At 37.0% G+C, this 16,971-nt stretch overlaps 1 protein-coding gene across 1 annotated transcript; it reads left to right on the forward strand.

Moving 5' to 3' along the window:
• Nucleotides 1–7,477: 7,477 nt before the first annotated feature.
• LOC116134356 (uncharacterized mitochondrial protein AtMg00810-like) lies at nt 7,478–11,115 on the forward strand. The gene is made up of 2 exons (XM_031420036.1): nt 7,478–7,730; nt 11,042–11,115. Exons 1-2 carry the CDS (start codon nt 7,478–7,480, stop codon nt 11,113–11,115), a joined length of 327 nt encoding a protein of 108 aa, XP_031275896.1.
• Nucleotides 11,116–16,971: the final 5,856 nt, after the last annotated feature.

Here is a 16,971-nt window from a genome sequence, read left to right on the forward strand (position 1 = left end):
AGAGCCTATTGACAAGGGTCCATGGCTAATCTGAATTTTGGATCCTTGAATTCCAGCTCAAAGATAGTTAACAAGCAAACTGATAATGGAAGCGCAATGAGTTCAATTGCTCATTCTTCTCTTCCAACTCTGTCAGTCAAGCTTAGTGAGAGAAACTACAACTACTGGAGATCTCAAGTTCTACCTGCGTTCACTTCATATAAGCTTGATGACTTCATCATAGGTGTGAATGTTTGCCCTTCCATGTTTTTAAATGAACAAATATTAGATTCTGAACGAATAATCAAGAAACCTAACCCTAAGTATTTTGAATAGAAAAAGACCGATCAATTTCTACTGAACTAGTTAATTTCATCTATTTCTGAACCTATGTTTAGGCGGTTCCAAATACACAAGTGCATATGAAATTTGGAACACTTTGGAGTTATATTTTCAGTATTTCTCAAAGCCTAGAACGTTACATTTGCGGAACTTGTTGGAAAACACTAAGAAAGATTCTATGAGTTAGTATTGATCTATTTTGAAACCTATGGCTTTTATGGGTTAAAACAAAAAATGTTTTAAAGCAAAGTAATCACCCTATTAAGTTTTTTATTTACTCTTTTTTTTTTCTTTTACTTAATTCTTCATAGGTTTAATCATTTAAGTTATCGAGTTCATTCATTCATGAGATAAACATTGAAAAAAAAAAAGTCAACTGTTATTGGTAGAATGCTAGTTTCAGCACAAGGAAATAGATAGCCAAGTATAATCAACTAATCAATTTTAGCTCTAAAAGTAAACTATCTTCAGGGGGGGAGGGAGGGAAAGATAGGATATAGAGGAAAAAAGTTGTTTGTGTGTATAATTTATTTAATATCAACAGAATATACAAGTATCTTTGATTGAACTACAAGTATAGAGTATCAAAATTTTGTAATCTAATTGTAGAGGATGTTGAGAAGAGAGACTCTAGTTTTGGTCAAACGCCCGCTCAAGGACTCGAGTCCATCTTCAAAATGTTGAACATTTGACTCCATTTCTTTAAGCTGGTTCTAGATGTTTTCAGATTTGCTTGTCTTGTGACCGTTGAGGATAGATAATTTAGCATTCATCTCTTCAAACTCATTTGTGTTTGTTTCCTCAAATGCCACCTTTTTTGGGAGCATTAGCTTGGAAACTACTGACCAACTGCTTAGCTTCCTTCGCCTTGAGATAAGGGACAACAAAGATTCAATCACATTGAATGTGATTGCTTCAACCTATTTTAAAAGGCTAGTTGTGGCCTTCGTCTTGTTTTCCTTGTTGATTGGGGAGGAGCTTTGGTTTTATGATTTCAAATTCTTCAAGGCCTTTTGGATTGTCTTTTTCACTGTCTTCTTAGAGGTCAGGTATTTCTTAACCGCACCTATAAGTTCAATATCATCACCCCTCCTTCTATGGAAAATTGATTGAAGTTCCTATATAGCCTCTTTGGTTTGTAACAAGGAATCCTTAGCAATGCCACAAATATCCAAGAGTCTTAGAGATCCATTCAACAACTCATCAACCAAATCATTTTGCTGAATGTGGGACAGTTGTAGCAACTTATCAACACAATCATGCAAATCTTGAAGGCCATTTATCTGATGGTTGATTGATGATGATGATGTAGAAGTAGATTAAGAAGCTCTTAATCTTCTCAAATGCTGATCAACTTCTGAAGTGAGAGGGCATGGTCTAGAAGGGAAATTGTTAGAGCGAGTATGGTAAGAAGGGGCCATTTTTTCTTCCTTTGGAAATGAGAAGGCCTGGAAATTGATTGTTCGGTTCAATTTTCCTTTCCTTTTGTTGCCATATGCTCAATATATATTATGAGATAAGGGAGACAAGAGGAATCTATTGAACATTGATACTTGGCTAGAAATGCTGCAGTTTACTAAGTGTTTTTGAACATGAGTCGGCGACAAACCTGAAGGCAATTTCCCGGGCTCCATTTTGACATGCAGCAAAGTTTAACTTATTTTGTATTGGTAGATATGTATTCCAGATTATAAGGGATGTGCTGCAATAGTTGTTGTTAGTTCGTATTAAGTGTGTGGCTTTAGATTAATCCAGGTTATTATATGACTGCAAAGTTGGTGTAAACAGTGTAACATTTTGCTTTATTAGTTGTAATGTAAGCTAAGTTGGTAATGCAGCAAAAACGCAACATTTTTTATTCTCATTTTGCTCTCTTTCTTTTCTTTGTTATCTCCGGTGTAAAAACATTAACATGGTATCAGAGCTAAGTTAATTCCAACCAAAAATCTGAATCTTTCTTCTCCAAAACAACTCATCTACCTCTCCAAAAAACAGCCTTGCATCAGACCTATTTTTTCTTGAACAAATGACCACTCCAACAGCTTCCCTTCTACCTTCTGTGTTCAATGGTGAACACTACCATATATGGTCCGTCAAAATGAAAGCATACCTGAGGGGCCAAGGACTCTGGCAATATGTAGAAGAAGAGAAACAACCCCCTCAGTTGGGACCAAATCCCACTCTCAATCAAATCCGAATGCATGAAGAGGAAGCTTCGAAGGCTCCAAGAGCCTTGTCTCACATTCACTCAGCTATCACATATCTTGTTTTCACAAGAATTATGGCATGCGAAACAGCCAAAGAGTCATAGGACAAGTTGAGGGAGGAGTTCATGGGAAGTGATACTACAAGAAACATGCAAGTTCTGAATTTGAGAAGGGAGTTTGAAACATTAAGAATGCAGGAGGCTGAGAAAGTGAAGGAATATGTTAATAGGCTGATGAATATTGTTAACAAAATCAGATTACTTGGAGTGGAGATGTCAGACAACAGAATAGTGGAGAAGGTGATGGTGAGCTTGCCGAAAAGGTTTGAAGCTAAGATCTCATCCTTGGAGGACTCAAAGAACCTGACTCAGATCACATTGACTGAGCTGGTCCATGCTCTACAGGCACAAGAGCAGAGAAGGCTCCTAAGGCTAGAGGATGCAAATGAAGGGGCAATGTTAGCAACTCATAAGGGCAAGTCTATACAAGGGAATTGCAGAAAGTTTGCTGGAGAAAAGAGAGGAAAAGAAAGGTCTCATAACCAATGGAACAAAGCTGGTGAGATGAAGAATTTTCCAACTTGTTCTCATTGTAAAAGGAATGGACATGTAGAGGACAAATGCTAGTTTAGACCTGGTATACAATGTATGGCCTGCAAATAGTTTGGCCATATTGAAAGAGTGTGCAAAAACAAGGGAGAGCAGTCCAACAGCAAGCTCAAACAACTGATGAACAACAGCAGGGTAGGAGACAGAGCAGCTGTTTATGGCCTCATCCAACTTGATCCAAGCTTGTGATGATACTTGGTTAATTGACAATGGATGCACACATCACATGACACCAGATTTGAGTAGCATTGTGAACATAGATCACTCTCATCGGTCAAAGATTAAAGTTGGAAATAGAGAATGTGTGGAAGCAAGAGGAAAAGGAGATGTTGCAATTCAAACTCCAAAAGGTACAAAACTAATCTCAAATGTACTTTATGCACCTAATATAAGTCAAAGTTTTTTGAATGTGGGACAAAGTTGGAAAAATATTTTGCACTACACTTTCAAAAACAATCCGACATTATTCAAGACAGTGAGGGAAATGAGATTATGAGAGTGAAAATGGTACGGAAAAGCTTTCCAATTATGTGGAGAGTTACCCAACACAAAGCATGCAATGTTAGAGAGGATGAAACTGAAATATGGCACAACAGTTTAGGACATGTACATTATAGAAATCTAAGGGAAATGCAATCAAAAAAATTAGCCCTGAATCTACCTATTGTTGAACAATCGAGAGGTGTCAGTAAAGTGTGTCAATTAGGCAAAATGAGGAGGAAAACCTTTCCAATGAATCAAGCCTGGAGAGCTTCTAAAAACTCCTACTTGTTCACTCGGATGTATGAGGCCCCATGCAAACCTTATCACTAAATGGGAGCAAGTACTTTATATTGTTCATAGATGACTGGTCTAGAATGGGCTGGGTTTACTTTCTAAGGCAGAAAAGTGAGGTGGCTGGAGGATTCAAAAAATTCAAACTGGAAGTAGAAAACCTAACAGGAAAATCCATTAAAACCTTGAGAAGTGATAATGGCACTGAATACACTTCTCAAGAGTTTGAAAAAATCTACATAGAAGCTAGAATTATACATCAATTCAGCAGCCCCTATACTCCACAACAGAATGGAGTTTGTGAGAGAAGAAATAGGACAGTCATGGAAATGGAAAGATGCTTGATGGCTGAGAAAAATCTTCCCAAATTTTTTTCGGCAGAGGTTGTAAACAAAAGTGTCTACTTACTCAATCGACTCCCCACTAAAGCCTTGAGTAATCAAACACCTTTTGAAGCTTGGACTGGAGTCAGACCAGTAGTGGATGAACTGAAGATCCTCGGTAGCATATGTTATGTCCTAGTGCCACCTACAAAGAGGACAAAGCTGGAGGATAAGGCAATGACAGGAATATTTATTGGCTACAGCAGCCAATCCAAAGCCTACAGAATTTACATTCCTGACTCAAGGAAAGTGGTGGTGTCCCGAGATGTTACAATAGATGAGAGTGGAGTTTGGAATTGGGAAAAAATGTAAAGCTGATCTTGAAACAAAATCTCAACTGAGTAAGGTTCAAGCTGATCAAATTGAAGAAGACTTATGGGAGGAATTAGATGAAGAGGTTGCTGTTAGAGGAACTAAGACTCTAGCCGATGTATATGACAAATGCAACTTTGCACAAATGGAACATTCAAGCTATTCAGAGGCTGCAAAATCAGAATCTTGGAGGATTGCCATGCAGGAGGAGCTTGTAATGATTGAAAAAAATCAGACTTGGAATGTAACAACTGCTGTGAACTAGTACAATGCATGCATAATAATAATAGAAAATGGGCCCAAAACTGTTCTTTTTATTATACGTAATAAGTCTTTTATACACAAAGAGCATTATTTACAAAATGCCATTTAAAAAGACAAAACAGGGGAAACAGTGTAGCTATTGCTCCTCGCTTGCCGACGCCCCTCTGACTGCATCCTCACCTAGTTCCTGCATCCACAAAGGAAAATAACGGGGTGAGCACAAAATAATGCTCAATAAGTAAACCCTGTATCTGTCTATCCCCGTATGTATTTCTCTTAATTCTTTCCTCACACTTTATGTTGCTTTCTACTAAACGTCATGGCCTCATCTTACCGGAGGTACGGCCGGATGGCATTCACACAGTACCATCTCGCTCTTCATGACTGTCGGGTGGAGTTCACACAGCACCAACCCGCTCTTAGTGACTACCGAGTGGGGATCACGAAGCACCTACCCGGTTTTAGTAACAATCGGGTGGAGACCACAAAGCACCTACCCGTTCCTCATGACTTTCGAGTGACGATCACAAAGCATCAACCCATTTCTAATAACTGTCGGGTGATGATCACAAAGCATCAACCCATTTCTAATAACTGTCGGGTGATGATCACAAAGCATCAACCCATTTCTAATAACTTTTGGTGATTGATCATAAAGCATCAACCCTTTCTAATACTCTTCTCATTCACTCTACTCTAGCACTTCTTATTCTCTCTACTCTTAGAGTAGTTGCATTCACAAAGTTCTCTACTCATAGACAAGTGCATAACACAAGTTTCCTACTCTTTCTTAATCACTTCTCAATGCACAATTAATGCCTATGGATGGTTCATCTCCACTAATGCACTTATGAAATGCCAACATGCAATGTTGCAAGATTAAGGTTCACTACTCATACTCAAACCTCTATAGGCATTTCATCAAACAACTCAAGTGCATACAAAACTCTACTATACATATTCATGTCTTTCTCTAACCATCCAAAATGGGAGAAAACTCCCTCACATAGCCATAATCCCTGCCATAGAATATCACTTCCAAAAAGGATTTCTCAATATCCTTCAATTCCATCTCAAACTACATTTCCAACCCATATCTCACTTCTCACATTTGAAGTGTATGAACAACCACAAGCAATAATAATCTCCATTTAAAACTCAATAACATAGCATATAACATGTATATAACATACATACATAATTGCTATGAAAACCCAAATCAAGAAAATTCTCAAATCTCAACTTGGGTTGGGATTTACTTACCTTGGTATGGAGAGATCTCACTAGCTCTTCCTTTCTCTTGGTTTGCTTGATTTTTCTCTACTCTTTAAACAAATGAACCAAAAGACCTCAATATTCAAATATTCATAAAATCTCACAAAGCTTCACATCCAAAGCAAGACTCCTTACCTTAGGATGCCTTAGGTTGATTTTCTACCCCAAAAACACTCCAAAAGCCCTCTAAAAATCCTTGAACAAATGAAAGAGAAATTGAGAGGAAATAAGAAAGGAGAGTGGCGATAGGGAAGAAGAATGAAGGGTTTGCAATGACTTAATTCCTTTTAATGCAATTTATGCACAAGCATTCCTATTTTGCCCATACTCTTCCTTGGGAATTCCATCTATATCCTTTGATTCATTACAAACACACCCCCATATCAACATATTCTCCATGAAAATTCCTTACATTTTATTCCCCACTTTTCCTGCTAATTAGGGGTAGAATGGTCAAAATGCCCTTAGGGAAGAAAATATCTAAAACTTAACATTTTGGTCGGCCCGTCGCCGCGGCGAAGAAGATTCTGTCGCCGCGGCGAAACTGTCCAGCAGTTTCCCGTGGCTTCAACACCTCTTCGCCGTGGCGAAGATTCTTCTTCACCCCGGCGAATCCTGGAACACTGAACTCCTTCTATTTCGACCAATTTCAGGGCAAGTATTCAACATACCACTCAATCAAAGGTCAACCAAACAATAATACTAATAAACCAACTCAAATAAGAGAAAAAGAAGAAACATTAGCTATGTACCTGAAGTGGGGCATTACATGGAAGCTAGGGGATAGACAAGAAAACAGAAAGGTGATTCAGGTGAAATGGATTTTCAGAAAAAAAGGTAAATCCGGATGGGTTAGTTATGAAGCATAAGGCCAGGCTTGTGGTTAAGGGATTTGCTCAGCAATATGGAGTGGATTTCTAGGAAACATTTGCTCTTGTTGCTCGGCATGACACTATCAGGCTGCTACTTGCAGTGGCAGCTCAATTCTCTTGGAAAGTTTACCAAATGGATGTAAAATCTACCTTCTTGAATGGCTGGTTAAATGAGGAAATTTGCATTGAACAACCTAAGGGATATGTGGTCCAAGGAGAAGAAGGAAATGTGTATTTACTGAAGAAGGCCTTGTATGGCCTAAAACAGGCACCAAGGGCCTAGTACAGCAGGATTAATGACCACCTGCTCAACTTGGACTTTGTGAGGAGTCCAAATGAATATACTTTGTACGTTAGAGAAGCTGAAGATGATGTGATGATCATTTCTCTGTATATGGATGATCTTCAAGCAATCAAGCTCAAGTGGATGAGTTCAAGAAATCCATGCAAATGAGTTTGAAATGACTGATTTGGGTGTCATGTCCTACTTTCTTGGAATGGAAATTGATCAAGATGTGCATGGCATCTTTGTGAATCAAAGAAAGTATGCAAATGAAGTTCTGAAAAAATTCTGCATGGAGAATTGCAAACCAGTGAATCTGCCATTGATTCCAAATTTGAAACTGTCAAAGGATGATGATGGTGAGAAGGTTGATGAAGAATTATACAGAAGTTTGATAGGGTGTCTGCTATACTTGACAACAACTAGACCAGGTTTGATGTATGCCACTAGCTTGCTGCCCAAGTTTATGAGTCAACCAACTGAGACACACTTCAAGACTGCAAAAAGGGTGTTGAGATGTAACGCCCCACTTGAGGTACATAGCTAAGTTATGGTGTATTGCTTGAATGTTTATTGTTTTGTTTTTATTTGGGTTGATATATTGTTAATATTGGTTGGTTGGCCCTTAGTTGAATTTTTGTTAAAGTTATTTTGAGAAAAATGTGAAGAAAATCTGATGAGAATGCAAAATGTCATATTTACCACCCCTTAATGTCTAGTCTTTTATACTTATTTGCTGCCTAAATGTACTCATTATTATTCTATTTTGATTTAGGATGCAAATGGAGGTGTTAATTGCAAAACGGAACTAATTAAGTGAATTCGGACAGTTTCGCCATTGTTTTGTAATCTGGGCATAACTCTCTCGTCCGAGCTCCGATTCAGATGATTCAAAATGAAGTGGAACCATAAGAAATAGATCTACAACTTTTATGTTTTGAGTTTGGAGATATACTCGCTGCATCAAGGTTGTAATCGGGCTTGAAGTTGACATACCTGCACTGCCGACGTCCTGGAGCATTCTGCCTTGTCATGCAAATCAATTGGGCAGTTTATTATTGGAAGATTTGAAGACATGTGGCACGCAAGTTAAAGCTCAGAATCACCACTTTCCTATTTTATTTTAGGACTTTATTATTTTATTTCCAATTAATCAGATTAGGATAAATGTTACTTTAGGATATTAGAATATTTTGAGGAGATTGAGTAGAAATAGAATTCGAATTTAGATATTTTTAAAAGAGAGATGAGATTAGGTTTTGGAAAAGACACCACGCCTCTCTCTTCTCTTCTCTGGACTTTTTCTTTCTTTGAGTTTTGTTTATGGCCATGAGCAGCTAAAACTTTTATAACTTGGTCGAAGGAAACGGAGGCCTCGGGATCAATAAATCTGTGCGATCTATCTGTTTTTAGTGTTCAATTTTATGCTTTGAGTATTGGATGTTCTTCTATGCTTATTTTAATGATTGTTTTATTTAATTTCTAGGAGGCCTACTAGTTTATTAATTGTTCAATCTACTGCTAAGTTAGATATCAAATCTGTAATTGTTTGATCCCTCTAACTTGTGAAGCAATTAGGGTTATTAATTTGCTGCGTCAGGAATTAGTAATCATAAGAGGAACACTCGACTAAATTAAATGCAACCGCTTGAGTTTGTGTTGTTTAGCTTCATCGATCTCTCTAGTTCTTAAGGCTGCCACTAGATTAAATCTTTAGCGTTTGTCTAAGGTTGTTTAGTAGCAAGGTTAATTAAGATCGCTTATTTCCTAATTAATTACAACTAAGGAGGGATAGGAAAATAATTCCAACGGTGAATATTCAAGTATGAATTGATTCAATTTTGCATCAATGATCAGTTGTAAGATTTCGATGGTGGATGTTGACTGAGACCAAGTTTCGTTATATTAATCGATTTCGATTTGAATTGTTTTTTTGTTTTTGCTTTTGCTAAGATTGTTTTCTGTTTTACTCAAAACCCCCCAGCCTTGTTCACATCATCGAAAATTCGGCTAGACACTCTTCGTGGGATCGACCCTTGCTTACCATATTTACAGTTCAGTAATTAGGTTAGGAAGGTTTTTAATCTTGTTTGCCTACGACAACACACCAGATTTTGGCGCCGTTGCCGGGGAGTGATTCTAGTTTTTTTTTTTTTTTTTGTGATTTTTTATTGCGTTTTTGTTATTTTTTTTATTTTGCAGAAAAAAAACTGTGAACAGTCATACTGTTCTGGATGAACAGTAGTACTATTCGTAAGGAACATTTTGGTTGAGTTAGGAGTGCTGTGAGTACCCGTTTCGAAGAAAACAAAATTCTGAGCAACACTAGAAAATATTCTAGCCCCACCCTCTTGAGGCAAAATTCGAATGTTTTGATAGGGTTTTTGGCGTTTTTGTGTTTCTGGCCTTTTTTTGTTTTTTTTTTTTTAATTTTCTAGTTAGTTTTCATTTTTTGTCATTTATTCTAATTCTTTTATGAGGTTTTTTGTTGTATGACTAGGTCCTCTCATCTTGGTGATTTAACATTCGATCCAGAAATTGAGAGCACTTTGCGCAGGTTAAGGAAGGAAGCTCGGAGAAATTCTGAAGAAAGCAATTTGGCTCTTGATTCCCAATTTGCTAGCAACTTTGATTTAGGAGAGGAGGACGTCATGGCTGGAAATCAGACTTTGAAAGAGCTTTGCTGCTCCTGATTTGAATCAAACACCTTTATGCATAACGTTTCCTGTTTTAGATGCTACTAATACTTTTGAATTAAAATCTAGACTAATACATCTCTTGCCCACTTTTCATGGTCTTGCAGGTGAAGATCCTCACAAGCATCTAAAGGAGCTTCATGTGGTTTGCACGAGTATGAAACCTACGAGGGTGACCGAGGAGCAAATTAAATTAAGAGCTTTCCTGTTTTCTTTGAAGGATTCGGCTAAGGATTGGCTCTATTATCTACCCTCCGGAACTATAACCACATGGAACGAGTGAAGAGATTATTTCTGGAGAAATATTTCCCAGCTTCGAGGGCAGCCAACATCCGGAAAGAAATTTGTGGTGTAAGGCAGCATAACGGAGAGTCCCTACATGAATACTAGGAACGCTTTAAGAAATTGTGTGCAAGCTGCCCCCATCATCAGATTAGTGAGCAATTACTGATCCAGTACTTCTATGAGGGCCTTACATACACTGATAGAAGCATGATTGATGCTGCAAGTAGAGAAGCTTTGGTGGATAAAACTCTTGAGGCCGCGAGAAACTTGATTGCAAATATGGCGCCAATTCTCAACAGTTTGGCAGTAAGCTTGACCTTCCATCTAGGCATGATAATGAGGTAAATATTTCCTCCCTAGAACAAAAAATCTCGAGTCTAACTTCTCTTGTTCGTCAAATGGCTGTAGGTAACATGCAAACAGTGAAGGCTTGTGGAATTTGTTTGGTAGTAGGGCATCCAACAGATATGTGCCCAACTCCTCAAGAGGAGCCTGTTGAGCAAGTGAATGCAGCAGGTGGTTTTCCTGGACAACCGCAAAGGAAGTATGATCCTTATTCAAGCACATATAACCCTGGATGGAGGGATCACCCTAATCTTGGCTATGGGAATCCACAAGTGAATCAGCCCCACCATCAAAACCGCCCAAATTACTAGTAGTACAAGCAGCCATACCCCCCTAGACAACAATCAGACCAAACTGCTAATTCTGGTATGTCTTTAGAAGATATTGTTAAGTCTCTTGCTACTAATACTTTGCAGTTTCAATAGGAGACGAGGGCCAATGTTCAAAGTTTGGAGAATCAGATAAGGCAGATGGCAACCGCAATCAGTAAGCTGGAGGCATAAAGTTCAGGGAAATTACCTTCTCAAACGGTGGCAAATCCAAGAGAAAATGTAAGTGCGATCGTTTTGAGAAGTGGTAAAGAGGTTGAGATTCCAATAAAGGCAGCCCTTGCATCGTCGAAGGGAGAAAAGGTGAAAGACATCATTGTAGACAAGAACGTTCCCAACGACGATGGCATTCCTAAGCGTAAGTTTCCACCTCTGTCCGATTATAAACCAATACCACCTTTTCCTCAAGCTTTGGCAGAATCTAGAAAAGATGAGCAGAACAGAGATATATATGAGACTTTTCGTAGAAGCAAGGTAAATATTCCACTCTTAGATGCTATTAAACAAGTACCTCACTATGCTAAATTCTTCAAAGAATTGTGTACACTTAAGAGGAAATAGAAACTTAAGGGGTGTGAAAAGGTGAGAGTGGGAGAAAATGTTTCTGCAGTGATTTAGAGAAAACTTCCAGCGAAGTGGAAGGATCCAGATATGTTTACTATCTCTTGTACGATAGGTAACACTAGGTTTGAGAAGGCCATGATAGACTTAGGAGCTTCTATAAATGTCATGCCATATTCCATATATGCTTCTTTGAAACTTGGACCTTTGCATAAAACTGGTGTTGTGATTCAATTAGCTGATGGATCTAATGCCTATCCTAAGGGTGTAGTTGAGGATGTTTTGGTACAAGTTAATGACTTAGTTTTCCCTACTGATAATATGAATTTTATTAGTTTACAAGTTTTTAAATTTTTTTGCTGAGTTGACATCTGCATGATGATTCATCGATTGGACTGCCGGTCTAACCCACCTAAACCATTACTTCGTCGCCTGATGGGAATGCAAAATGTCATATTTACCCCCTTAATGTTTAGTCTTTATACTTATTTTGCCTAAATGTACTCATTTTATTCTATTTTGATTTAGGATGCAAATGGAGGTTAATTGCAAAACGGAACTAATTAAGTGAATTCGGAAGTTTCGACGTTTTTGTAATCTGGCATAATCCTCATCCGAGCTCCGATTGAGATGATTGAAAATGCTGTGGAACCTAAAAATATACTACAACTTTATGTTTGAGTTTGGAGAGCTACTCACTGAATCAAGTTGTAATCAGTTTGAAGTTGACGCATCTGCCTGACATCCTGGAGCATTTGCCTTGTCATGCAAATCAATTGGGCAGTTTATTATTGGAAGATTTGAGGACATGTGGCACGAGTTACGCTCAGATCACCACTTTCCTATTTTATTTTGGTTTTAATTAATTAGAATCAATTAGGATTAATGTTATTTTAGGATTTAGAATATTTTTTAGGAGATTTAGATTTAGTGGAATTCAAATACTTGAACTAGATTTTTGTTAGAGAGATGAGATTAGGTTTTGAGGGACCACACCTCTCTCTTCTCTTCTCTACAATTTTCTTCTGGAGTTTTGATTTAGGCCATGAGCGGCTAAACTTTGTAACTTGGTTGTCGGAAACGGAGACCTGAAGCACAACGTGAGGTCTAATCTATTTTTTTAGTGTTCAATTTTGTGTTTGAGTATTGAATGTTATTCTATGCATATCTTCATGATTGATGCATTAATTACTAGAGGCTCTACTATTGTATTATTTGTTGCAATCTACTGCTAAGTTGATATCAAATCCGTAATTGTTTGATCCCTCTAACTTGTGAAGCAATTAGGGTAATAATTTGCTCGTCAGGAATTAGTAATCTTAAGAGAACATTCAGCTAAATTAAATCAACCCTTGTGTTTTGTTTGTTTAGCTTCATCGATTTCTCTAATTCTTAAGGCTGCCATTAATTAAATCTTTAGGCTTGTCTAGGGTTGTTTAATGTAAGATTAATTAAGATCGCTTGTTTCCTAATTAATTACAATTAAGGAGAGAGAGGAAAATATTCAAGGTGAATATTCAAGTAGAATTGATTACTTTTGCATCAATGATAGTTGTAAGATTCGATGGTGGATGTTGACAGAGACCAAGTTTCGTTATATTAATGATTTCGATTGAATTGTTTTGTTTTTGTTTTTGGCTAAGATTGTTTTTTGTTTTACTCAAAACCCCCCAGCCTTTTCACATCATCAAAAATCGGCCAGACACTCTTCGTGGGATCGACCCTTGCTACCCTATGTTACTCTTTTAACCTTGTAATTGCCTATATAAAGGCAACTATTCTCCTTGTAAAGGTAGTTCATGAAATATCAAAAAAACTTGGTTTAACCATTGAGAGAACTTTGTGTTCTTATTGAGATTTCTTTATCCAAGTCTTGGCAAGGAGATTTGGTGGTGAATCGATTCAAGTTGGTGGAGAATTCCTTTAGGCTTGAAGTGTTCATTCTTGTCTTAACCTAAAATTGCAAGTAAGTGTGACATTGCCTCCATTTGTGTTTGGCCGAATTTAACCTTGAGTTTAGGGCATAATTTTGTGTTGTTTGTTGTTGCAAATTGGTTGGATTCGGATCAAATACATTCAAACTCACCAAGCTAAGGTTTTAGGGATTACCTTAACCCTTCAAATTGAATCTCCTTAAGGTGTATCTTGATCTCCTTCAAGAAATTACTTGAAACCATAAGAAAATTTGAGAGGAAAATGCTTGGATTAGTGGCTTTAATGGTGGATTTGAGTGAGGGAGAAGAAGATAATGCATTTGAGGTGTACAAGGCCGACTCCTCTCTCTTAAAACCTTATAGATACTTTATTTTATTAATACTCTATTGTGATTGGTCATTAAAAGTTAGACATAAGGGTCATTTGGCATAAATTTTTCATATAAGGGTGTTTTGGTCATTTCCACCACAACATAATGATTAGCACTCATTTAATGTCATTTGACTCCTTTTAAACACTTGGTGATTAAGCAATCCCATTAGGTAAATGACTAATTTACCCTTAGTGCAATTTTATGGATACATAATTCATATGGATTTGTGTGAAAAGACAATTATACCATTGGTTACCGCTTAAGCCATTTAACCCTATCAATCTACTCTATGACCCTTCTACCCTCATTTCTCTTCAACGACATCACCCCTTATGCTTTATAATGGCCACCTTTCGAAATCCATACAAAATGACCATTTACTCTTCCATTTAGAAAAGAAAATTACTTGTAAGGGTAGAATTTCATACCTTAGGGCATCAGAATAATGACGTGGGGTTTGCATGCACTTTCGTTGACAGATTGCGTGCAACAACACACAACAGCTCCACTATTGTGCACTATTGTGCATGGGGATTGGATCATGTGGCCTTGGGCTGTGCCGCCGCAAACGGCACAATAACAACCTTGTGCAACAGCACAAAGGGCAGTAGTTGTGCATTATGTCCTCCTGTTGGCTGTTGTTTTTGGCATGCCTTGTGTTGGGCAAGTGCTCCCAGCACTTGGTCATGGTTGGTACTTTTTTTTTCAGCCAAGGGCCTGATCTGGTGCACGTTAAAATGTGCACCAAATCTGGATTTTTTGGGCAACCCACGTAAAGGTGCACTGGCCTGAATTTTGGGTTGTGATCATGTTGTTGCATGATATTTTTTAATCCATAGTTTTTCTAAAAATGTTGCTACATGTTATAAACATTTTGGAGGCCAAATTGAGTGATGCTCGTTAACAAGGGACTAAAATGAAAATTTTAGAACTTGTTGGACTTAAAGGCAACACTACCAATAATCAAAGGGTATCTTGTAATTTAGCAACCTAATCGAAATTTAGTTTTGATTGTTTATACATGATTCTTGTTTTGAATATGCATGGTGCATAAGCCTACGAACCTAGCTTAATTGTTTTTCAAGTTATGTAATTTAAATAGGGCCTACGTGCCTTGCCTTTCTCTAAATCTCAAATGTATCTTCTTTCTCTCATCTCACTCCCCTTGAATTTAACTCAAGGTTTCTTTTCAATAATGTAAAATGTAATATTTTATTTTTGGAAGTTGTGTAATGTTCAAGAAGAAGGAGAGCTAGAAAGGGAAGAAGGCGAAATTACTTGAAGAATTCATTTTCTTTTAAACCTAGGTTGACCTACCAATTCCTCTTGAGTTAATGAAATCGATTTGAGGTTCATTCATTTTTTGTTTGCTTGTGTTCTAACTTCTAATATCACCTCATTCTCAGTAGATTCTTCATTCTTGTGCCAATTATTACCTGCATTTAATAAGGTGATGTCGTTGCTGCTGATGATGATGACTCAGATGATGATATGGATAATCAATTTAGGGGTTTGACATAATTGGCTGAATAAAGTATGTTTTCGTTTTAAATTCATGTTATGGAAATGATTCCAATGCATATATGAATTGAGATGGATTATTTTTATTAATGTAGTAATTTATGTTTTCATTCTAACTCATTTGTTGTATTTTTATTCATATGTAGGAATTGAGATGTATGATGAGTTTTTAGAGTTGATTAACTTAGAATTAATTAGGGTTGAAAATTGAAATCATGATGCTACCATGGTGGTTTGGTGGAATTATGAATGATAATTGTATTTTGTAACTTTGGTTTTCACTTTTTTGTATGTCTTTGAATTTGAGGATTATCTATTTCTTTATGAATTGATATTTTGATATTGAAATTGTATTTTGTAAGTTGTTACAAACTTTGATTTGATGTTGCATTGTTACAAACTTAATATGAATTTTTATTAAGTTTACAAGTTTTTTAAATTTTTTTGCTGAGTTGACATCTGCATGATGATGTCATCGATTGGACTAGCCGGTCTAACCACCTAAACCATTACTTCGTCGCCTGATGGGAATGCAAAATGTCATATTTACCCCCGTTAATGTCTAGTCTTTTATACTTATTTGCTGCCTAAATGTACTCATTATTATTCTATTTTGATTTAGGATGCAAATGGAGGCGTTAATTGCAAAACGAAACTAATTAAGTGAATTCGGAAAGTTTCAAAATTGTTTCGTAATCTGAGCATAAATCTCTCATCCGAGCTCCGATTGAGATGATTGAAAATGCTGTGGAACGCTAAGAAATATATCTACAGCTTTCATGTTTTGAGTTTGGAGAGCTACTCACTGAATCAAGATTGTAATCGAGTTTGAAGTTGACGCATCTGCACTGGACATCCTGGAGCATTTTGCCTTGTCATGCAAATCAATTGGGCAGTTTATTATTGGAAGATTTGAGGACATGTGGCACGTAAGTTACAGCTCAGATTCACCACTTTCCTATTTTATTTTGTTTTCAATTAATTAGAATCAAATTAGGATTAATGTTATTTTAGGATATTAGAATATTTCTTTTAGGAGATTTAGATTTAGTGGGATTCAAATACTTGAACTAGATTTTTGTTAGAGAGATGAGATTAGGGTTTTTGAGGGGGACCACACCTCTCTCTTCTCTTCTCTACAATTTTCTCTTTGGAGTTTTGATTTATGGCCATGAGCGGCTGAAACCTTTGTAACTTGGTTGTCGGAAACGGAGACCTTGGAATCAGCCAACTGTGAGGTCTAATCTATTTTATTTTAGTGTTCAATTTTTGTGTTTGAGTATTGAATGTTATTCTATGCATATCTTCATGATTGATGCATTTAATTACTAAGAGGCCTACTAGTGTATTATTTGTTGCAATCTACTGCTAAGTTTGATATCAAATCCGTAATTGTTTGATCCCTCTAACTTGTGAAGCAATTAGGGTTAATAATTTGCTACGTCAGGAATTAGTAATCTTAAGAAGAACATTCAGCTAAATTAAATACAACCACTTGTGTTTGTGTTGTTTAGCTTCATCGATTTCTCTAATTCTTAAGGCTGCCATTAGATTAAATCTTTAGTGCTTGTCTAGGGTTGTTTAATGGTAAGATTAATTAAGATCGCTTGTTTCCTAATTAATTACA

Source organism: Pistacia vera, unplaced genomic scaffold (genome assembly GCF_008641045.1).
Source record: "Pistacia vera cultivar Batoury unplaced genomic scaffold, PisVer_v2 Contig286, whole genome shotgun sequence".
Taxonomy (NCBI): Eukaryota; Viridiplantae; Streptophyta; class Magnoliopsida; order Sapindales; family Anacardiaceae; genus Pistacia; species Pistacia vera.

Coding starts and splice junctions, on each gene's coding strand:
- LOC116134356 (XM_031420036.1), top strand. CDS start 7,478: ATGACTGATTTGGGTGTCATGTCCTACTTTCTTGGAATGGAAATTGAT. Junction 7,731..11,041: donor CTTGACAACAACTAGACCAG/GTTTGATGTATG, acceptor AATACTTTGCAG/TTTCAATAGGAGACGAGGGC.